At 31.4% G+C, this 23,553-nt stretch overlaps 3 protein-coding genes, 1 long non-coding RNA gene and 2 pseudogenes across 4 annotated transcripts; 5 read left to right on the top strand and 1 right to left on the bottom strand.

The window, feature by feature from the left end:
* Positions 1-1,892: 1,892 nt before the first annotated feature.
* LOC133301197 (peroxygenase-like) lies at positions 1,893-5,353 on the top strand. Its single transcript, XM_061500820.1, has 6 exons — positions 1,893-2,001; positions 2,364-2,513; positions 2,607-2,692; positions 3,257-3,351; positions 3,465-3,590; positions 5,197-5,353. Exons 1-6 carry the CDS (start codon positions 1,893-1,895, stop codon positions 5,351-5,353), a joined length of 723 nt encoding a protein of 240 aa, XP_061356804.1.
* Positions 5,354-7,944: 2,591 nt separating this feature from the next.
* LOC133301185 (chloroplast envelope membrane protein-like) lies at positions 7,945-8,639 on the top strand (annotated as a pseudogene).
* Positions 8,640-8,810: 171 nt separating this feature from the next.
* Positions 8,811-9,510, top strand: LOC133301184 (cytochrome f-like; annotated as a pseudogene).
* A 2,092-nt stretch (positions 9,511-11,602) lies between these two features.
* LOC133301198 (uncharacterized protein At5g64816) lies at positions 11,603-12,592 on the top strand. The gene is made up of 2 exons (XM_061500821.1): positions 11,603-11,702; positions 11,940-12,592. Exons 1-2 carry the CDS (start codon positions 11,627-11,629, stop codon positions 12,371-12,373), a joined length of 510 nt encoding a protein of 169 aa, XP_061356805.1. The 5' UTR covers positions 11,603-11,626; the 3' UTR covers positions 12,374-12,592.
* A 4,347-nt stretch (positions 12,593-16,939) lies between these two features.
* LOC133301200 (uncharacterized) lies at positions 16,940-21,051 on the top strand. The gene is made up of 3 exons (XR_009750152.1): positions 16,940-17,745; positions 19,591-19,658; positions 20,788-21,051. It is a non-coding gene; the product is annotated as an uncharacterized LOC133301200 (long non-coding RNA).
* Positions 21,052-22,259: 1,208 nt separating this feature from the next.
* LOC133301182 (stem 28 kDa glycoprotein-like) lies at positions 22,260-23,307 on the bottom strand. Its single transcript, XM_061500803.1, has 3 exons — positions 22,928-23,307; positions 22,547-22,756; positions 22,260-22,437 (listed from the first exon to the last, which is right to left on the bottom strand). The coding sequence occupies exons 1-3, from the start codon at positions 23,305-23,307 to the stop codon at positions 22,260-22,262; spliced, it is 768 nt and encodes a 255-aa protein (XP_061356787.1).
* Positions 23,308-23,553: the final 246 nt, after the last annotated feature.

Genomic DNA, 23,553 nt, shown 5'->3' with positions numbered 1-23,553 from the left:
TTTACAGCTTTTGTTGTTACTAGAACTATGTGGTATGGTTCAATAACTATCCCAATTAAATTATTTGTTCTCACTTGTTATCAATGAGATCAAGGATATTTTCAACAAGAAATATATCGAAAAGTTGGAACTGGGTTAACCAAAAATCAAAGTTTATCATAAGCTTAGTATAAAATTCATGAAAAATTACATCGTAATAAGATATTGAGTTTTTGATTATATGATTATTTTTTTTATAAACCACATGTATTCTTCACGGAAGGCAATCCTGTTTGGGGCGGGTTCTGGATTAAGACTTTAAACTCAGAGATGATATTGGGGAGGATCGAATATATGCTCTCACCCTACCTTCAGCCAGTGACGGACGCAGAAATTTTAATTACGGGGGGCGAAAATAAAAAATATTATATTATAAATAAAACTATTTGAAATATAATACAGATCTAATATAAAAAAAATTAAAAGAAATCTATTACAGAGATTAATATCACTTCATTTGACTCTTATTTTACGTATTTTCTTATTGTTAAACTCATATATAATTGAATCCGTGTTAAAACTTAAAATAATTTCTTTTTTAATGTATGCAATCAAAGAATCATCAAGAAATTGGTCTTCTATTTTATTTCGAAGCTTGTTATTGATTTTATTTTACGCATGTGAATCCTAACTTTTTTCTTTCTTTTTAAATGTCAGAATTTGCATGTGTAAATATATTTGCTACAAAAAAAATCATATGATATTGCTGCAGAAGAGACGAACCCATAAATAAATAATGTTATCCATTATCAATAAATTAGATACCCACAAAGTTATATATGTCCTTTCATTCTTTTTATAGCTAAAATTGTTGAAAATTTAAAGAGATTAAAAATAATTTAGAAGAACACACTACAATTTTTTAATCTAATCACGTGTTTGGTAGGAGGTGAAAAAAAAATTTCCTAAGAAAATGGGGTTAGAAAATTATTTGCCTATGTTTCGTAGGAGGTGAAATAAAAATATGGCTAGAAATTTTTTTTTCCCATCATTTGCTTTTCTATGTAAAATAGTTGGGGAAGATTACTACTGAAGAGTGAAGAGGTACTTGAAGAGTGTTTCAAGATTGAGTCCCACGCTCCCCTTCAATGAAAATGCTTGTGCTTCCTCTTCAGTTGTCTTATCTCGCAATTGCAAGTTGAACAATTTTCAGAAGTTTGATTTGAGCCATTGAGGTTTTGTGCTTCCTCTTCACGCTCACGCATGTCAGTAGTTTACCCACTCACACATATTTTGTAATATTATTAAAATACCATTTATATATATAATTTTTTCTTATCAAATTTTAGGGGGCGAGAGCCGGCTCTAGGTCCGTCTCTGCCTTGAGCTCTCATGCATAACTAGTTTTAATCATACAATTGTTTAAAATATCTCATCAAATTGTACAAAAAAAAAATAAAAAAAAATCATACACAACAACATAGCATCTAGGAAAATATTCATAAAAATACAATTGTTCAAACCGTGCATTCCAATCCAATTCAATCAATAATGTTAGACAAAGAAAATATAGATCCTTGGTAAATTGAATACATGGGATGCTAGGACAACGAGAAAGATATCCGCAGAGGACAAGGAACCGACGAAACAATTACGTGCATCACTCCCTAGCATGACACAATATGCACTACAAAATTGTGCATGTATGCCACGTAACTTGGGGACCTTTGCTGGCTCTTGCTACTGTGTCCATCTATTTCTCTCTCTCTCTCTCTGCTTCTATGCTCGTATTCACACCCACCGATTATGCTTGTTTTTTGTTTCTAAGCAATGCTGCTTCTCTACAAAAGCAGGGTGAGTTGAAAAGGTTGGAGAAGATATCAAAGTGAAGTGAGAAAGAGAAACATATCAAAATGGCTGCAGAGTTGGAGATGGAGTCATTGATAACTGAGGCTCATAATGCACCCGTTACTTCTCAGAGAAGAGTCAGAAACGACTTGGAAACTGTTCTTCAAAAGCCATGTAAGTTTCAGTCGTTTAAAAACTTCTTTGAATTCCATTACCTCAAATGAGGTGAAAGTTTTAATCACAATAGAGAGTGAGAGATAAAAACAGAAGGCCACGCTATACTATCTTACTGATTTTGTGCTAATTCTAATAATAATATATGTTTCTGTGCAAATTCCCTTATATAATGACTAATATCCCGTTTAAGCTTCTCTCCCTTTAGGAAACAATTTCATTACCAAATGAACAAGAGCATACAAAGTAGAAAAATGACCTTTTACCAAATGGGTTGTTTTAAAAATTTATGGATTTAAATTTCCTCTTATTGTGTAACTAAACCACTTTTATTTTTTATTTTTTATGTGACATGTGCTTAGACATGCCCAGAGCATTGAAAGCTCCTGATACAAGCCACCCAGTTGGAACACCAGGCCATAGGCACTACAACTTGACTGTTCTTCAGCAGCATTGTGCTTTTTTTGACCAAGATGATAATGGAATTGTTTACCCTTGGGAAACTTACACGGGTAAGACTTTTGATTACAACGGGTCTTCACTCTTAATTATCTTATGCAAAGTTCTTCACAAAGATATGACTCCTGATCTTAAGAAGTTTTCAGGGCTGCGTGCTGTTGGATTTAATGTCATTGCATCTGTTATTATGGCTGCTGTTGTTCATATTGCAATGAGTTATCCCACTCAGCCTGTGAGTCATTCTCCTTAACCATATTTTACATTCTAAAGATCTCTTAGTTATGAAAAATATTAAGAATTCGTGCAGTTTTGAGCTTGTTGATTGAAATCCAATACATGAGAATTAACAGATATTATACTATGCTACCACAATTTACTCTTTAAATTAATTGCACCAGCACCTTGGAAAAGCATAATCCAATCCTATGCTCCCGGAGGCAGTTGGTGACAAAACCATACTGGAAATTGGGAACTAGGAAAATTGGCAGATAGCATATATATATATATATATGTGTGTGTGTCTTTGTTGTATTTTTTCAATTGGATTTTTCAGGGTTGGTTATGTTGTTAAAAAGTTTTTTCTGTTGTTCAAGATATAATAAATACACATGTATTCAAGATATAATCTAATTGATAAAAAGATCAATTCTCTACACTGGCCTTTTTAATTATCTTTCCCCTGTATGTAACATTAGTTGGTGGGTCACTGCAAGTCTTCATTTGAAGGCATCTCACATTCCCTAAGATAAAATTAATTCTTGTATGTGTGAAAAAACCTAGTTTTGTAATTGTACAGAGTTGGTTTCCCTCTCTTCTCTTTCCTATCTACATACGCAACATACACAAAGTAAAGCATGGGAGTGACTCTGGAGTTTATGACACAGAAGGGCGGTAAGTGATGCTAATAATTATTTAAGTAATCCATGTATTACACCAAATTATTCAGGTAACTATTTTGACCATGAACCCCTTACACATTTGTCTTTAATGAAATGAAACCACAGTTATGTACCAGCAAATCTTGAGAACATCTTTAGCAAGTATGCTCGTACAGCACAAGACAAGCTCACACTTGGAGAGATCTGGGACATGACTGAGGGAAACCGAAATGCATTTGACCCATTTGGCTGGTGATTTTCTGGATTCTCAAGTTACTTTATTGTATAATGTGTTGATTAATTTATCCAATTATGTTCTAACATGACATATATGGCAAAAAAATTTATTTATTTTAATTTAATTAAATAATTACGCATTTATTGCAGTTTGGGAAGTATTTACAGATCTATTGCACAATGTGACGCCCGAAAACGGGCGTCACATGTGATGCCTCATTTAGGCGTCTCTCACCATAGGGAAGACGCCCCAATGGAAGACGCCCCAATTGGGCCTCTCTCATGAGGTATTGACACGTGTCATTTCTCTCTCCAAAAAAAATAATAATTTAATCATAAAACTTCTAAAGGCCATAACTTAATTTTTCGAGATCTACGTAATGACATCTCATTTGATATATTTTATTTCTCACAAACATAATTCAAATTTGCAAGAATCGTACTATACGAGCGTTTAAACCTAAAAGTCTCTTAGTTCTTTCCGAATCAACACCAAACACACCAAAACCAAGTGTTTGAAAAAAATAGTGTACAATGTTATTGAACAGAAATTCGTATTGTGTATCGTTTGGTTGATTTTTCGTATCTTGAATCATACGGTATCATAAGTTACATCCTTCTGTTTTATGACTTTTTTCTTTAAAGCCATTTAAATTATAGCTTCTGAATGGTTTTCAAAGATAAAATACTTCTTACTTAGAGATTTATAATATTTATTTAATTATTTTTTTATTATACAGATTTTTCAAAAAAATAAACATAAAATAAAATAAAATCCTTCTTACTTAGAGATTTATAATAGCTCATGAGTACTAGATTTGTGATTTTTGAGTTTAAGTCACAAATCAAATCTTTATTTTGTTTTCCTTATTAACGATAATTTTTTAGATTTTTTTAAATTTAAATCACAAACCAAAACTTTATTTATTTTTTATATTAAAAATTAAAAAAATGTGATTTTTTTTTAAATTTAAATCACAAACTAAATCTTTATTTTTTTATATTAAATCACAAATCTAGTACTCAGAGGCTTGTGGATTTAAACGCTCTTATAATACCATTCTTGCAAATTTAAATTATGTTTGTGAGAAATAAAATATATCAAATGAGATGTCATTGCGTAGATCTCGAAAAGTTATGTGGAATCAAAAAAAATTACCTGAATTGGATTATTTTTTAATATTAAATCACAAATCTAGTACTCAGAGGCTTGTGGATTTAAACGCTTTTATAATACCATTCTCACAAATTTAAATTATTTTTGTGAGAAATAAAATATATCAAATGAGATGTCATTGCGTAGATCTCGAAAAGTTATGTGGAATCAAAAAAAGAATTACCTGAATTGGATACTCGAGTCAAAAGTTATGACCTTCAGAAGTTTTATGATTAAATTATTATTTTTTTTGGAGAGAAAAATGACACGTGTCAACACCTCATGAGAGACGCCCCAATGGGGCGTCTTCCCTTGGTGAGAGACGCCTAAATGAGGCGTCACATTGTGCAATAAATCCGTAATTATTTCCAAAACTGTAATAAATGTTTAATTATTTAATTAAATTGCAATAAATAATTTTTTTTTTCTCACATATATGTGTGTGCGTGGAATATGTGTTTGCAGGACTGCAGCTAAATTGGAATGGGGGATTCTGTACATTCTTGCTAGGGATGAGGAAGGTTTCTTATCTAAAGAAGCTGTGAGAAGATGCTATGATGGGAGCTTATTTGAATACTGTGCTAAAGTGCAGGCTGGTGGTGGTGACCCCAAGATGGGTTGAATTGAATTATTTGTGTGTATGGTATTGAGAATCTATGGTGTTGTTTACTATGAGACTGAGAGAGATGTCAGTGGTGTAATGTAACCAAAAATAACTTTACCTTGAGGTCTGAGATTGACCCAATCTAATAAGTGTTTCAATATTGCAATATGTGACTGTCTTGCATATGTTAGTGTAATGTTATTAAATTATATATATTTTTTGGTTGAAAATGTTATTAAATTATATTAAATTCCTCTTCTTTCATCTTTATTCTCCCACTCTATATTAATTAAATTATATTAAATTCCTCTTCTTTCATCTTTATTCTCCAACTCTATACTAATCATATTAAATTATTATTATTAAATTAAAAATTAACATCAAATTGATCGAGTTAAGTAATTAACTATAAGTATTTTATTTTCTTTGATAATTTTTTAGATTTTTACAAATTTAAAAATTTTAAATTTATTTTTAAACAATAATAATTTGTAATTTTTCTCCTAATTTACGAGAAAAAAATATTCATATATAAATAATTATTTTGTACATAAATTATAAATTAACATCAAATTCAGTGAATAAATAATTCTAATTTATTCGATGATCTTTCGAAATTTTACAAATTAAAAATATTAAATTTATTATTAATAATTATTTTTATAATTTTAACAAACTAATATTAAAATGATATTAATATTTTGTCAAAAAATAGGAATTATTATTAAATTTAAAATTTATATTAAATTGATTGATTTAAATAATATTTAAAAACAAAATTAATTTTATTTTTGTTGTTATGTTTTTTCAGAAAAATTTTAACTTAAAAAATGTTAAATTTATTAATAACAAAAATAATTTAACGATAGATTTTTTTCTTGTTCGAAATTCAATTTCGTCTAGAGTATTTTCTATTCGACAAATTAGGAAATGAAAAAAATTAATCTTCAAATTATTGTTATTAACAACAAATATAATATTCTTAAATTTGTAAAATTTTAAGAAAATTACGTGTAATTGAGAAATATTTATTGTTAATTATTATACAATTAAATTGGTTTTAGTTTATACTTTGTTTAAAAACTTTTAACGTAAAATTAAAGGAGCCGGACGTGCTCGACGGGTTGCTACGGCCTGTAGGGACTAGGGGTGTAAATGAGTCAGGTTAGACTAAATTTTGACTTTAATAACCTAAATTTATATATAAAACATTTAGAATCTATACTGGCAATTACTTAAAGGCTTTTTATTGGCCTGCCCTATTATGAAAAAATAAAATGGCTAACACAAGTTGCAAACTAAAGTTTATAGGCGCAAACCAAATTGAAAATATAAGAGGTAAAAACTTTTAGGATTCGCTTTTTCTGCGGTCACTGCAAGTACGTTATCTGTAGTAAGCCCAATACGATGTCGTTTTGACAAAAATCATGATATTTTTGTAATCTTAATTTATTTCAGAGTTATTATAGTCTTTATAATTATAATTTTTAATCTTTCAATCCCAAAACGACGTTGTTTTGAAAATAAATGCAAATAACTTATCTGTAGTAACTACAGAAATATTTTTCTGAATTCTTTATTCACAAAAATCACATGAATAATATTTTCATTAATAACACATGAAACAATGTTCATAAAGATTACATGAAAATGTTCATAAAGATCACATGAAAATTTCATATACATATATATATATAATTTGTACTTTTTTTATTAATTTAATTTAATGTTATATTTTAAATTAAATAAATATTTATGATTTGTTAAAATAACATCAATCCTATTACTTTGAAAATTAGTGTTACAAATCATGATATCAAAATATATCTTTAAGGAACAATATATCATAAATATATTATATTATTAAAAAAATTAAAAAATTAGAATATTTCTGGCAAAATTATTATAAAGAGAATGACTGTGTACATGGTTCATGGTTGCCTAAAATGACCTCCGCTCACCCTTGTTTCTTTTTGTCGTGCTGTATTTACTTTCCATGAATTTTCGAAAAAATAATCCTGCATTCAAACTCCTCTACTTCGTATAAATCAATGTCTTCGTTCACATATTTAAGGAAATCATCAACAATTGAATCTTCTAATTTTGAAATTAAATAGGACTTTTCACTTATTTTTTAATCTCCCATAAATTTTATTAAACACATGTCGACGGCATTGCATCTCAATAATGAGCATGGATCTTAATAAATTAGGATTAAACTTATTTTAATTCACTGACTACTGGATATGAGTACATGAGTATGAGTACTCTTTTATTTTTTATAGAAAAAAATTATTGAAAAGAATCTTGTGTTGTGGACTCCACCCTTAAAACTCCACCATCCAAGTCGACAGAATCAAAGATGTAACCTCTTTATGTTACAATGTTCTGTATGTTTTGGTAAATTATAGATTTTTTAAATTATAGAAACACATAAGTGGGAAATTATGAAGTGATGAAAGGTTCTTTTTTTGTTCATTCGAATTGGCAGTGGATTCTTTCGCTTTCTTATTTTATTAGGTTTCTGTTTTCTTTCTAAATTAAAGATTATTATCATATAGGGTTTGACGAAACGAATGAGGTGAAGCTGAGTTCATTAAAGATGAAAAATGGCAAAAAAGAAAGCATTGATTCCCCTTCTATATATTATATCTATCTTTTTGCCCTGGTGCATCTCTTTTATATTTACGAAAAGTCTGGAATCTTGGATTGTAACCTGGTATAATGGTGTAATATTAGGCAATTTGAAATTTTCTTGAATCAGATTCAAGAAAAGAGTATTCTAAAAAATTTCATAGAATTCAAGGAACTGTTTCTATTGGATGAAATGCTAAAGGAATACCCGAAAACACGTCTACAAAACCTCTGTACCGAAATTTACAAAGAAACAATCCAATTGATCAAGAACCACAACGAAGAGCATATTCATACTTTTTTGCACTTCTCAACAAATATAATCTATTTTGTTATTCTAAGTGGTTATTCTATTCCAGGTAATCAAGAACTAATTATTCTGAATTCTTGGGTTCAAGAATTCCTATATAACTTAAGTGACACAATACAAGCTTTTTCTATTCTTTTATTAACCGATTTATGTATAGGATTCCATTCAACCCACAGTTGGGAACTAATGATTGGTTCTGTCTATCAAGATTTTGGATTTGTTCAGAATGGTCAAATTATATCGGGTATTGTTTCTACTTTTCCGGTAATTTTAGATACCATTGTTAAATATTGGATTTTTTGTTATTTAAATCACATATCTCCCTCACTTGTAGTGATTTATCATTCAATGAATGGCTGAAAAACAATTCATTGGTGAAATTCTAAAGTTTTTTATTTTTTACAAAAGTTCTAAACATTCAAAAATTGACTTTTTTTCTTTCTTTCTACCCACTCAAGGGATTCTTTCTAAATTCTAGGAAAATTATTCCACTAAATAGCAGAATCGTGGATAGGGAACTATACCACCCATCTACTGAATCTTATTGTAGGAATTTATAGGATCAATGGATTGGACCATGCAAACTAGAAATGCATTTTCTTGGATAAAGGAAGAGATTACTCGATCTATTTCTATATTGCTCATGATATATATAATAACTCAAGCACCCATTTCAAGTGCATATCCTATTTTTGCACAGCAGGGTTATGAAAATCCGCGAGAAGAAACCGGTCGTATTGTATGCGCTAATTGCCATTTAGCTAATAAGCCCGTGGACATTGAGGTTCCACAAACGGTATTTCCTGATAGTGTATTTGAAGCAGTTATTAGAATTTCTTATGATGTGCAAGTGAATCAAGTTCTTTCTAATGGTAAAAAAGGTACTGTGAATGTGGGGGCTGTTCTTATTTTACCGGGGGGTTTTGGATTGGCCCCTCCCGATCGTATTTCGCCTGAAATAAAAGAAAAGATAGGTAATCTGTTTTTTCAAAGCTATCGTCCTACAAAAGAAAATATTCTTGTGGTAGGCCCTGTTCCTAGTCAGAAATATCACCTTTCTTATTCTTTCCCCAGATCCCATTACGAATAGAGATGTTCACTTCTTAAAATATCCTATATGCGTAGCGGTAACAGAGGGAGGGGTCAGATTTATCCCGACAGGAACAAGAGTAATAATAATGTTTATAATGCTACGACAACAAATTTGAAAAGGTTCAACTGTCCGAAATGAATTTCTAGGTCCGCACATTTATCAACATATTAAGCTCGTAAAAAGAAATAAATTTTAGTTTTGATCAATTATGTAATTCTATTCTGTATTCTATATAATACAAAAATCTTAAAAAGATCTTTGCTTCTTTTTAGTCTTTTTTTTACCCCCTATTCAGAAAATTCTTTGTACTTGGTACTAAACATAAAAAAATAGACAGAGAATATAAAGAAACACTTCAGAAATAGGAATGGGAAAAGAATAGAAATGGGGAAAGTGGGATTCTAGGAAGAATTTTTTATCTTTTCCTAGAGTCCGATTCCTTCTTGCTTGTGTCTAATGTGTGTAAATAGAAATTGTAAAATTGTAATAGAATAATACTTATGGATCCCCTTCCTGAAAGAATCATATTAAATATCTTAGCTTAGTTTCTATTTTTTTCAACTTAGAACCTTTTTGACATAGAATATTTTTTTGTAAGATCATGATTATTTGGATTAATATGATATGGAGCCCAATAACTTAGTATGTTTTCCTTAAGTTATACTAAGAAAATTGAAATATAGATAACTCAAATAAATTAAATAATGAATTTTTTTATTTGGTAGATATCTTGGAGCAATCCCCATACAATCTCCTCCAGCCACATTGTCCACGGCCCTAAGGCTAGCTCGTCGTTGAAATAGATGGTGTATTAGACCACTGTCACCAAAATCAAAAAATTATGATACATTTTATGAAAATTATAGCAAAATTTTTTTTTGTCTAAAATAATTTTATAATGTTATTAGGTTATTCCTTAGCAGACATTTTTGCAACTTTAGTGTGATCATTCCAATCAAAATTGACACTTTTTTTTATAATAGTAATATAAATTTTCGTCCTCTATCATATAATTTCCTGGATCTACCACTGATTTCTGAAATAATTCAGAAAAAAACAGAAGAAAAGTTAGGGAGCTCCTTCTTGGAGAAAGAAGCCTTCGAGGAGGGAGGATTTAAATTACTAGTTGCAGCATCTTTGCTTTTGTGAAATGTCCTTGTTAAGTCTTAGTATTCCTTGTACATGGAATTGGTCTTGTAATGGAAAATGGACTTATGCAACGCATTCTCTGGGTGGATTTTGTTGATTTGTGCTAAGAATACATTTTGTTGCTTTTATTGGGTTTTGTGTTCATCTCATGTCCTTAGGGTAGTTTACATGGGATTATAGATTTAAACTATGGGTAAATGATTTCTCCGATCAATGTAAATAAGTTATTTTTGAGGAGTCCAAAATAACATCATTTTGGGACAAAAATCAAGAAATTTTTGTAATTATAATATATTGTAGGATTATATTAGTCTTTATCATTATAATTTTTTAATTTTAGAACCCCAAAATGACGTCGTTTTGAGTTTACTGAAAATAACTTTATCTCCGGTGACTGGAGAAATACTTTTCCCTTAAATTATTGTATGAAAAAAAGGATAGAATATTGTAACAATCAAGTAGTGTTACTACCAATCAATTTCACCGTTAGATTGATTACGTTGATCCAACGATTATATTTATTTCTATCTTTGTATGGTTATGATTTCTCATGTTTAATAATTTATATTTATTTCAAACCTTTGTATAATTATGATTTCTCATATTGAATGATTTCATTTAAAATATGAGAAATAAGTGAGGTCTAATTATCATTAATAAAGAATAAAATAAATACAAAAATTTCACATTTTCTGATCATGTGAAATTTTAATTTTAATATAAGAAGATCTATTTTCCGAAGATATTTTTTAATTTAAATAAATGTTTGATGTTTATCATTTTAAATGACACAATTTATGTCATTTTAAGAGAGAAATAGACACAAGGAATGAAAATCATGAGAAAGTAAGTGGTTGATTTTTTAAATTTAAATTGTAAATAAAAAAATTATTATGTGTCTATCTCTCTCTTAAAATGACATAACTTTATGTCATTTAAAATAACAAATACTTTTCTCATTAAATATTAAATAAAAAATATTAATTTCAAGTAAAATGATTGCACTGTAAAAGGATAAATATTTTTCGGAAGTTAACAACTCTTCAAATTTATTTATTTTTTTTCAAAAAAACGAAAGTTTAAATACCTCTGAGTGGTTGTTGGCATGGTTGAGGGTTTTACGTTTGTCGAACGCAGAAGCACACAGCGACTGGCTGCGCCGCTCTCTCTCTCCGCCGCAGGTAACACTTCATTCCTTCTTCAATTAGCTTAGACAAAATTCTTCAATGCCTCATTCGTATGTTGTTAATTGGAGATATCGATTGTGAATAATTGGTGGACTTGAGTTCTGTAAATTCGAGAAATTTGATTTTAGTCAAAGATTTTGGTAACTGGATTTATCTTGTATATCTATTGTAGATAATCTTGATTAAAAACTCAAACTAGAAATTTAATTACTTGTCCTTTGTTTTGTTAAGAGTGTGGAGCATATGAATTAAGAAGAAGGAAGCATCTGAAGTTGTGTATTAGAGAAATGGGGGAAATTTGGTGGTCCCTTTTGGGAGCTGCAATCCCTGTGGTTGTTGCAGGACAAGCTTTTAGAGTGAAGAAAAGGCGTGCAGAGGAGCAGAGGTTGAAGAGTGCAAGGGGAAGGGAAAGGAGTTCTGATGAGATTTTTGTCTGTGAAAGGGTTTGTACATCAAAGAGGATGTTGAAAAAGGTTGGATCATTCTCCAAAGATCCCATTCCTGATACCTGCGTCACTGTATGTGGTGTATCTGATCTTGATGCATGTGCTGATGCCTGTGCCCGCACTGTTTGTGTTAACCAACATCAAGTGCCTAATTGGAATGACATTTGCCTTAGGAGGTGCCAGAGTGAATGCCTCAAACTCTCTTCTCAATCTTCTTAGCAGCTACCTTGCATTCATCCTGTTAAATGTGTTTGTGATTATGGTTAATGTTTTCTCGCATCATTTTAGCTCCAGAATCAAGATTTGTTATAAACTCTATGGAAATGCAAATGGGGTTTGGTCAACTGGTGGTTCTAGTTCATTTAGCATTCCACTAACATGAGATCTAAATACTTCTTTCTTTTGTTGCCTTATTTGTGCATGAGAATTGCAAGCCTGTGAAGTTTGGAAGCTTTGTGGAGGATGGTGGAACATTTAAAATGGGTAAATTAATTTTACCTCCATAAAGTTTTTATAAAAATCAATATAAAACAATAACATGTCAACCTCTTCATGGTTTACAAACATGCACTTCTTTATCTTAACCCCTCGGAAGTTCAGAACCACTATAACTATTAATAATTTAGTGAAAATTGCACTGTTTCTAGATTCTTAACAACCAAGTCCCAATGAAGAAGATAGTTCTTTCTCCACCCAAAGTACTGTTAATGAAGAGCTACTATTGCAAGCTAGAAGACACCGACAGCTCTTTTTGAGTGTGAATGAGCTTCAGATCTTATTCACATTGGCTAGTAGACAAAGCTTAATAGAAAGGACACTGTACATCATTGGTGAATACATGGAATTCACATAGTATAAACTTTTGAAGTTGATTCTCTTGAGGAGTATTCTCTTTATCATTCTATGATGCTCTGTTCTTCCAAGCTTGAAAACGAAAATAAACTATTCCATTGGTGTTAGTTTTAGAGAATTGCAATCTTTTATTTTTTATTTTTTTGAAAACTGATAGAATACTGGAATCAGGTACTGTTTTATTGAATTTTCTACTGAAAAGGTGAAATCCCTCACCTGTTACTGATATTGATATGATATCCGTTGCTGCTGTTGGTCCGTACATGGAGACTTCTCTCTTACTCCCTCCCTAGATCATAAACTAGTACACACAATTGGAAAACCACGGATAATGCAGTCACTTCGAGGAAGTCTTAGCCCTCCTCACTTTCTCTCTCCTTCTATCCCATACTCATTTCCCTTCTTGCAACTGAAACCTCTGAGATATGATTCCCTGCTATGTGGCCCTTTCTTCCTGGCGTACACCCTAGTAATGGGTGGACACCTAACTGAAACACCATTGTGGGAGTTCTTAGTCAAAATTCTTTTGTATAATTGTGAGTTTTTTTTTTTTTTTTTTTGGATAAATCACATGTATCCTCCATGAGAGATAATTCTTTTCGAGCCAGGAACATTTACATCATGATAGGACTAGGTTTCCCTTTTTTTTTTTTTTTTGCATTCATAATGACTTGAATCCAAGATCTTGCTTAAACAGAATCAAATATCTACCACTTGAATCAATCTCTTTGGTTAGTCGTGAGCTTCTTGATTTGGTTCTTTAGTGAATATAGGATTTCTAGTTTTAAGAAGATATGATCAAAGAAATACTACTCGTTCTAGTTTGGGGAGGCTATGATTGAAGAATACGACATTCAATTGCTATAAAATCTCTGCCGCCTTCCCTGATGTAAGCATCAAAATTTAGCTGAGCTAGTTTGAAAAGGTGTTCTGACTTCTCTTTTGTTACTCTATTCATTTTCATCTTGGTAACTTATTCTTCTGCAAAGCGTTTGCATATCGAGTATGTCTCTGCAAGTTTAGCAAAGTGGGTACTAAGTTCGGTGTTGAATAATCAAGTTTTTGAAAGCATTTTTCTTCTGTGTTTTTCGTATTTTAATTTTGTGCTTTATTCTTGCTGTTTTGTTATAATTTTGTTGATAAAGCTTGTAGCTTTGGGTTCGTTTTACTTGATCTGTCTCAGTTTTGAAGCTCTAAATGATCATTGTAGGGTTCCAACTTTTTCTCGTGTGTTAATCTTTGATATCTTCTCCTCGCCTTGGTGGCATTTGACGCATCTTGTGATAGTTTTCTATTTGTAGGAGTTGCCCGGCGAGGCCCCAAATCTTTTATCTTATCCTTAGTTTTGGTTGTTTCTATCTCTTATTTGTATTATAAGTTTTCTCCATGTGCACCGTAGTAAAGAGGGGTGTAAATAGGCTTAGCTAGACTAGGCTTTGACTTAAATAGGTTAAGTCTGTGTAAAAAACATTGTGTCTAGCCTAGCCTATTAGCCTGTGTAGGCTTCAAATTACAAGTTTACCCTAACATATATTTAAAAAATAAAAGCCTTGGGCTAAGGCCCGTTAGCCTGTTTAAGCCTATTAAACATTCAAAAATTAAAAGAATAAATAAAATATTATTTTATTTAAAATAAATAATATGATATAAGCCGGCCTGTAGGCTTATAGCCCAACATATACAAAAAGGCCTATGGCCTGTTTTCTAAATAGATTTTTTTAAAAGTCTAAGCTTGTTCTATTTTACTATTTGTAATAGGCCAAATCTGATCTAATATAGATTAGACCGTAGGCCCCTGTAGGCCAGCCTAGTCTATTTCCATCTCTAATAGTAATTGCCATTGTGGCTGTCACTATATGACACCACACCTAGACATGAAATACGTAACTTACACGATTCTAAAAAGTAAAAACATTTCACAAGCCTTTTATAGGATTGGGCCCCAAGGCGCAAAGAAAAGTAAAAAACGAACAACAAAGACCCATTCTGAGGGTAAACACTCTAATTGCGTAATAAATGAATAACCCTACTTTTAAAGTACTGATATACTAATGTCTGAATCTGAACCGACCATTTCCACATGGTAGACGTCTTTTACTTTGTTTGTTTTCACAAAATTGGATTGTTGGATATAAAATCTTATTGACTACATATTTAACTCCTTTTCTAACGATTTTGGATTTTTCAATAGAAATTGCAATTTTGCTTTCTTTTATGATTTGTGAGTGATAGTTTCGCATGCTAAAAGTAAAGAGCAAATTTGGGGATTCAAATGTCATGAATTACCTCATTAGTAGATCTGTCATTTTATTGAACTTCATTATAATGAACTCATTTTTGCCTTTTTTTTTTTTTGGTACATCTTTTTTAAACTATTAATTAAGCTTCAGATTATGTATTGCATGGTGCTCAATGTCCATGCTATTTAATTATTTTTTTTATTGAAGAATTTTATATTGCAAATCACAATTACATTAGTTTTTTTTTTTTTTGGTAACATTACATTATATGTTTCTATCATATAAATTAAAATTACATTGGTTTTAAATTAATTAATATTAATGTGATATGTACTTAAAATATATGAAAATAATAAACATTTGATTATAATTTTTTATTACTTAATTTTTGTAAGATTTAATACAGATTATAATGTAATGAACAGTTATAATTGAATGGTTATAGGTCCATAAAAATTACATTAATAAAAGTTAATTATGTTAAAGAAAAAATATTTGTCATTTTTTTTTGGTAAGCAAAATATTTGTCTTTTTTAAATAACATAAAGTTATGTCATTTTAAGAGAGAGATACACACAAAATAATTTTTTTATTTAAATTTTAAATTAAAAAAATCACTCACTTTCTCTCTCTCTTATGATTTTTATTTTTTTGTATCTATCTCTCTCCTTAAATGACAAACACCAAACTCTTATGTTAAAGGGTTTAGCTTTTCTTATGTTGTAGGATTGTAGGAGAGAAAAAAAGTAGAGAGAAGTTAAATGTGGGTCCTTTATTTTATATTAAAAAAGAAAAGAAAAATTATTTGGCACGAAAAACGAATTTCTGTAGGAAAATGAGAGTATCTCATGTGGCATGAGAGTATTATTTTCCTATGTTAAATTATATAAAAAATGTGGTCAATAACAAATTATAGAGAACCGTGCATTTAGTGCAAGGCCAAACAAATGGTTGCCCTAATCACTATAGAAAGACATGAAGACATGAATTTGTGTAAGAATTTTATATTGTGCAAATAAATAATTGAACTATCCCAAAGATAACAGATATATTTGAACACCAAATTACCTCTTTTTCATGGCTTTAGTGTGCGATTGTTTGAGTTTATAGAAAAAATAGTTTTTATTTTTTTTTATTTTAGAAATATTTTTTTAAAAAGTTAAAATTATTTATATTTTTATAAAAATATTTAGTTTTTGAAAAAAATATTTGACTTTTAACTTCTTTTTTTGTAGAAGTTAAAATTTTTAATTTTAAAAAAAAAATAAATTTTTGACTTTTTTTATAACTTCTGCTTTTTAAAAAAAGTAAATATCCAAACAAACTTAAAATAAGAAGTATTTTTTTTCTTGAAAAAAAAGAAAATCCATTCAAACGGACTCTTAATATTATAATTTTAAAAAATATAAAATTATGTCATTTTAATAAGTGAAAGAAAAATATAAATAATAAAAGAAAAATTGAGTTTTTTTTTTAAAAATAAAATTTTGAATTATATATTTTTTATTTAAAATAACATAACTATATTTTTTTTTTAAAATACAAAGATTCTCCTCTTCTTTTCATTGGAATAAAGCAATGCAAATTACCTTTTTTTGAACCGAACATAGCGGTAACCTAACTTTGCTTAACCATTCATTTGATTGGGCATTTCCTTCCCCTTTTCCTCTTTTGGAAATAAAGAAAAAAGTGATATTTCCTTCCTCCTTCCTCCTTCGCTTCGAAGTTCCAAATAAATGACTGTCTTGAGACTCTTCACTCTTGTCTGAAGTGGTGAGGTGAGATCTCTGGTTTCAGGAGGAGGAGGAGGAGGAGGATTCATACATACATAGCACGCAAAAAAGTAAATAAATAAATAAAAGCACACACATGACACAACCTCAACCACGAGTATCTTCTCAGGGGCATCATCCATGGTTGACACCACAGCAAGCACAGCACTCGAGTAGATTTCGCTATCCTCTCGATGGTTTCTAGGCCTTCCGGCCGTGGAGTCTCCGTGAATTCCCTCAGCTGGAGGAGGAGAAGGTGAGTTACCATTTCCGTCGTCAACAACGGTCATGAAAAAATCCCCCGTAAGATGAGGTGGAAGAGTAGGTCGTAGGTCGCAGATCGAATAATACAATGGCAAAGGGTACAATACCTATTTGAGCAGATTGTATGTGAGATAAGCGTGGAAGATAAAGTATTATTCGATCAGCGACCTCCTCCTCCGCCTCCGCCTCATATTATGGAGGATTTTTTCATGGACGTTGTTGATGATGGAAATGGTGACCGACCTTCCCCTCCAGCCGGCGCAATTCAAGGAGACTCCACGGCCGGACAGACTAGAGACCATTGAGAGATAGCGAAATCTATTCCAGTGCTGTGCTGGTTGTGCTGTCATCTCATCTGTTAATTTAGGGTTTCGGTTGTCTTTTTTTTCTGAATCTGTTACTTCTTACAAAGCTTCTGCTGTCAATCTCATCCCTCAAGGCCGATTACATTCCGTATGAACCGGTATATTTTGATTTGAATTATTTTAATTTTTTAATTTTTGTTTTTTTGGATTTCTTTCACGTCAACTGGTATTAGTTTGAGTTGAGTTTGATTTGATGCAATTGTTTTTTTACGTCAACTGGTATTAGTTTGAGTTGAGTTTGATTCGATGCAATTGTTTTTTATTTTTTTCAATTTTGTTTTTTAAAATTACAATTGTTGTTGTGTGTGCTTGAATTTGTGAATCAGTGTCATGGGATTCCAAGTGTCATAAAAGTTTTGCAGATTGAGCTGATAGCTGTACCTCCGGGGTGAAACTTCGTATACGAAGATATATTGTAAACACGGCCTTTTAAGACAGTCCACATTTGGCCCTCTGTTTTGTGTTTTTTAACTTCATCCATAGAAATAAGTCTCCTGTTCGACTGTCCCTTTAAACCTGGAATAAGATAGATGAGATTAAGACCTTGCATTATCTCTAATTCAAAAAAGATGTAATGACAAGTAAAGAACTAATGTGTATGTTTGCAGAAACAAGTAGTAACCAAAAAATTAATGTAAGTATTTGCCAATGGAATGTCTGATAAATTACATGACAGAAGCTACTAGAAGAAGTGCAAGTAACCTCTTATATGTGCATATACATGTGGTAGTTATACGATCTTCAGACATATAGTGGTAGTTAGTAATGGTTCATAGCTCTTTTCAATCTTGCTATTGTTTTCTGGTATTGTGTATTCAATCAGTAATAGCATATGATTGAATAAGGAAATATATGACGGCAATTCGAATCTATCCTTGTGCTTTTCTCAGATAAAAAAGCACCATAGAAAAGTTACATTTATTAATTTTATCCAGATTTAGTTAAATTGTCTTTAATATATGCGATTATTGTGAGGAGTAAATATGTAACTTCAGTAAGACAGGGATTTTGTCTTCCGAAAGTTATTTCAGTTTTATTGTAGGGTAAAAGAAAGGTAAAATTAATAGCTGAGATTCGTTGGTCCCCTGTCACAGTCTTTCTCTGGATAAGCCTGTGTTAGTAGTTCCTCTGTTAATTAGTTTACCTAGGATTTCTGTCATTGACTTAGCAGATGGCATGATTAGAAAATGATGATTTTGGTTGTTTATTATTATTCTCTTGCCTTTAACATTATACCTGACATTGTAAATAACAGCTCAGTTTAGAGGTTTAGGATGCAATTTAAAGAGGCAACCTTGCTGAATGTGCTTCATGTGTTCATTGTTAAACTCAGTACAGTTGCAGTGATATTGACTGTTTTTGACTTGTGATAAATGACATATGATCATATTGTACTTAATACTTGTTCTTAGACATCTTTAAATATTGACACCAACGCTCTGTATGCTTGTATTGTATGAAAAGATTCAGATGATGGTATGCAAGCCATGGAATTCCCTTCTCTGCTGTTGTCTTTTTCTGTACAGGCTATTTTACCTCAACCACATGTAGTTCTCGCAGTTAATTTTGGCTGGGAGACTGTCTTATGCATCTATTTCACTTTATACTATTTCCCATACCTGTTTGTCCACAATTTTAGTATTGGTCCTTCAGTGCCAATGATTACATTGAAGGAGAAACCATGATACGCATGTGTATAACATGAAAAAGTAGAGATAATCTTATACCGAGTTTCATATGAAGACTTTCTACTTTTGTGTTGATCCTCTTCCTAGTTGATATATATTCATATAACTAGACTTGATGGCTTTCAGTTATGTATCACAATGCTAAATTTCTCCTAGTTTCAAACATGTATGTTTGGAATTCATTTTTTATGTGAGATGCAAACTGAACTACTTTTTACTGATTCATTTCTTTCATTTTTTGTCTTGCTTACACAGGGCTGGCCAATCTCTCTGTCTCAAGTTAGAGTTTCTCCTTATGGCTTTTCTCAAATGTATATTTGGATGTAAGCTTCTTATTGGTTTTTTTTTTTTTTTTTGGTTGAATAATGTGAACTCTGCCCATCATAGTTTTCATGTTAATGATGGCAATTCTAAGCAGGCAATCTGCCTCATCTAGTATTTAATTATCATCTTATTGACAAACATTGCATAGTTTGTGGTATTTCAAGTTCCACATTGGATTTTGTGAGGGATTAATTAATGGTGTGTAGGCACTAAGAGCTAACCACTAAACACAAACATGTACAAAGAGCTAACTACTAAGAACATGAATAACTTAGACTAGCCTTTTATTCTATGTGATTTGACCTTTTGAATGGGCTTCAGGCATAACTGATATTATTCCTTGCAATTAGTTCTTTGTCAGTTTAGATAATTAGAAATATATAGGTTAAATTAAAATTTTAGTCCCTATAGTCTTTTCCTTTTAAAATCAATCCTCATACTTACAAACGTGTTCAAAATGCTGCTGTCAGTTCCCATTATAATAGGGTCAATTGGTTCTCCTGATAGGTATTTCTTTGTCCACCTATACTGTAGAATAACAATTGCCGTCAACCACAGGTTAGCAACACTCTAATGCAAATGGCCTATAGAAGAATATGGGACCTTACGATTATTTAGAGGAAAAAGAACTATTGACATTGGCCAGTGGCTAATTTTCCCATAGTGCCAAGCTAATGTCAAATGAAATTACATATTTTAATATCTGCCTCTGAGTCAATTATTTTAATATCTCAAGAAGAGGCCCTTCAATCATATATAGCAGTAACAGCGTGAAATCTCTATTAAGAAGAAAGAAGGAAAGTTAGTTAGTTAGCAGGAACAGATGCTGATGCTTGATATAGTGGCATTGTAATTTATATCATACGTGAACTCTATCCTTCACTATATTGTTGAGAAGATATAAGGACCTGATGCCTTTTAGGTGCTTTGAACATATAATTTAATTGGTTCCTGCCACTATTCAATAAGTATAAGACTTTCAGTAGGACTTGGAGAGAATGAAAAGGGGAAGCTAATTGATCAACTTTTATACTTCCTGTTCTTACAATGGTAAATGTTATTCATTTTGACTTAGTGGCTTAGTGGGTGAGTTTGATGAATATAAATAATTTATTTCTATTCGTGCAGGGGATGTTTTTCCAACTGTGGGAATCTGTTGTTGCTAAGTGCTGACAAAATAAGATGATAATTATTTGTTGATTTATATTTCTCATTTTTACAGTAGTACCCTGTGATTTGTGCTTCTGACCAATTTGTGATTTGTTCTTATCATTTTAGTCAATCTGACTTGCTACTTCATCTCAGTATCTTTTAGATGTCAAGGGATGGAGTAAAAAGTAAGTAATCACATAAGAAACAGAGTCTAATGTAGAAAGTACTTGAATGGCATTTACGAGCATCTTTGTATTAGATAATTTCAACACAATTATCATGTTACGCATGCTTTGTTTATCTCTTGAACGATGCCATGAACATCCTTTTTTTTTTTTTTTCCTTACTTTCCCTTTCACTATCAATAGCAACTATCGGGGGAACAGTTGATAACTAGTGATCATCTGCATATAAATTATCTTTGCCCAAAATGTCAAACCCAAAAATCAATTTGACAGTACCGCAATAGTTGAAATTTCCTTTTAGGTATGGAACTTTTGGATCAATTCATTTATCTTCTATATATTCAGAGTCAGCATCAGTTATTTAGAAGTTAGGACAAAAAAAATACAAATACTCAGAGTATCAGAAGAGATAGCTCTTCCTTTAGATCCTATCCATGATTGATCAGTCTTCATAATATAACAGTTTGGACCAAAGCTGATGTGATGTTATGTGCTAATATGATTTCCAACTCCTCATTCTGGCTCCTCTTAACCCACTAGAAAGAAAATGCAAATGAGAGCTAATGGCAATTGTCAATAGATAATTGATATTTAGACACACAAAGTTACACGATGCTTACACCACTTATTTTTTGATGATACGATAAGAAAAACATAAATTCTAGACTTCTAGTACATTTGCTCACCAACTTGTTTTCCCAATTAGGAAAAATGTGGAGGTGTATTGATATAGGTGTTCAAATGAGATTACCCTTATTTCTAACACATGTAATGGGTAAAAACAGAAGGATTTCACACAATACAGAAGTGACCTTCTTTCTACAAGTTCTCAGAAACACTGGATCATATGACTTTTGAGCATTTGAATTTTTATATAAGCCTGTGCGTGAAACTGTCAATACATACTTTAACCACAAGGATGAATACATTTGAAAAAACGTATGCTTCAATTGCTAGTCCCATGTTATTCCTTGATGTTTTTCGGATTGATGTACTTGTATAGTGTGAGGATTTACCAGTGTTTTCAAATATATGTTCAGAAGAAGAAGAAAAATCGTGTAGCATGAAAACCTTCAAAAAATAAAGGCCGAGTAATGCTACTAGTCTATTAAAAAATAAGTAACGCAGTTACATTACAATATATAATAAATTAGGCTGAGTAAGGCTGCTAAATGGAGAATTCATTCCTTAAAGACTCGTGCAACTTATTAGAAGTTTAAGATGGGAAATAAGTAACGCAGTTACATTACAATATATAATAAATTAGGCAACATAGTACATTGGATTTGGGAGTTTAAATGCTCTTATGCCGCTTGGGCCTCCCTCAATGCTGCTATATTGGTCACCTAAAATTCCCCAAATGCGATAACCATTGCTAATGAATTGTTTTCTCACTTCAGACTTAAAATTTTCCACTGATGCCAATTCATTAGCAGGATCCCTGCATAGAGGTGGAAAAAAGAAAAGAAAGAAAGATTTAGTCAGGTAATGAGAAGCAAAGGGAATATAGTAGTGACTGATAAAGAGAATTTTATTTTGATTGAACTAACCTCAAGACGAGACTAGTCCACCCATAATAACCAACCCTGACAAGGTTGTCAATTGTGGCTGATCTTAGATTCTCCCTCCTTGCAGAAATCAAAATGATCTGAATTCCTCTTGATTTAAGGTCACTGAAGAGCCTCAATGAATAGTCAAGAGCAGGGGCATTACCCTTGCTCATCCATTCCTCCAAAGCTGTCACATTAATTTTCTTTCCCCTATTGTCAATAAAAAGGCCTATCAATCAGAATTCTAACTTCAGAAAAATAAATAATAAAATAACAAGTGGAGGGAAAGGGTGATAGTGATATTGGAGTTAAGCAATATCAACTAAATAGAAAACTATCTTGCATACAGTGATTAGTACATGAAAGTGGATTTTGAGTTACCCGTATAGATTATTCTTGTAGAAAGGAATTGTAGAAACTAGAGTATCATCAATGTCAAAAATCCAAGCATCTTTGCCATCTTTCTTCAGATTGCAGCTGGTGCTAAGATAAACCAAGCATTCTTCAGTTGCCCTTTCTGAGTCCACTTTGTATTGAGTTGACCTGACATATTTTCCAATGTAGTCAATGCATTCTTCAGGCACAACTTCGAAGTCTCTAATATTATGCAGCTCAACATTCATTCTCCAACTTTCACAGTAGTTCTTCAAGCTGATCTTCAATCCATTATGTGTCTTCTGACGTAGTATGTTCCAGTCTGCAACTGTTAAAGGACTCAAAAAGCATAACAAACCCAAAATAAAACAAAGTGCACTCCCCATTTCTACCTTGAGAAAAAAGAGCATGAAAGTAGATATGAAGAATGGTGGGAAATAAATGGACCCAAATATTCCATTTATATTTGCAGTAGATCCAGACTGAGACCAGGTCACATGGACCTAATAGTACACAGTTGCTATAAACCTTCATGTGCAGCACCATCACATGTGCCATGGTTGGCACATCAATTATGCCAATAAGATACCTCTGAAAGCCACAAACTTGCATATAACATGACAAAAATAACA

The sequence above is a fragment of the Gastrolobium bilobum genome, unplaced genomic scaffold, assembly GCF_033153095.1.
Source record: "Gastrolobium bilobum isolate Gb01-03AN ecotype WA unplaced genomic scaffold, APGP_CSIRO_Gbil_v1 utg28129, whole genome shotgun sequence".
Taxonomy (NCBI): Eukaryota; Viridiplantae; Streptophyta; class Magnoliopsida; order Fabales; family Fabaceae; genus Gastrolobium; species Gastrolobium bilobum.
This window is presented reverse-complemented; position numbering and strand designations above follow the sequence as displayed.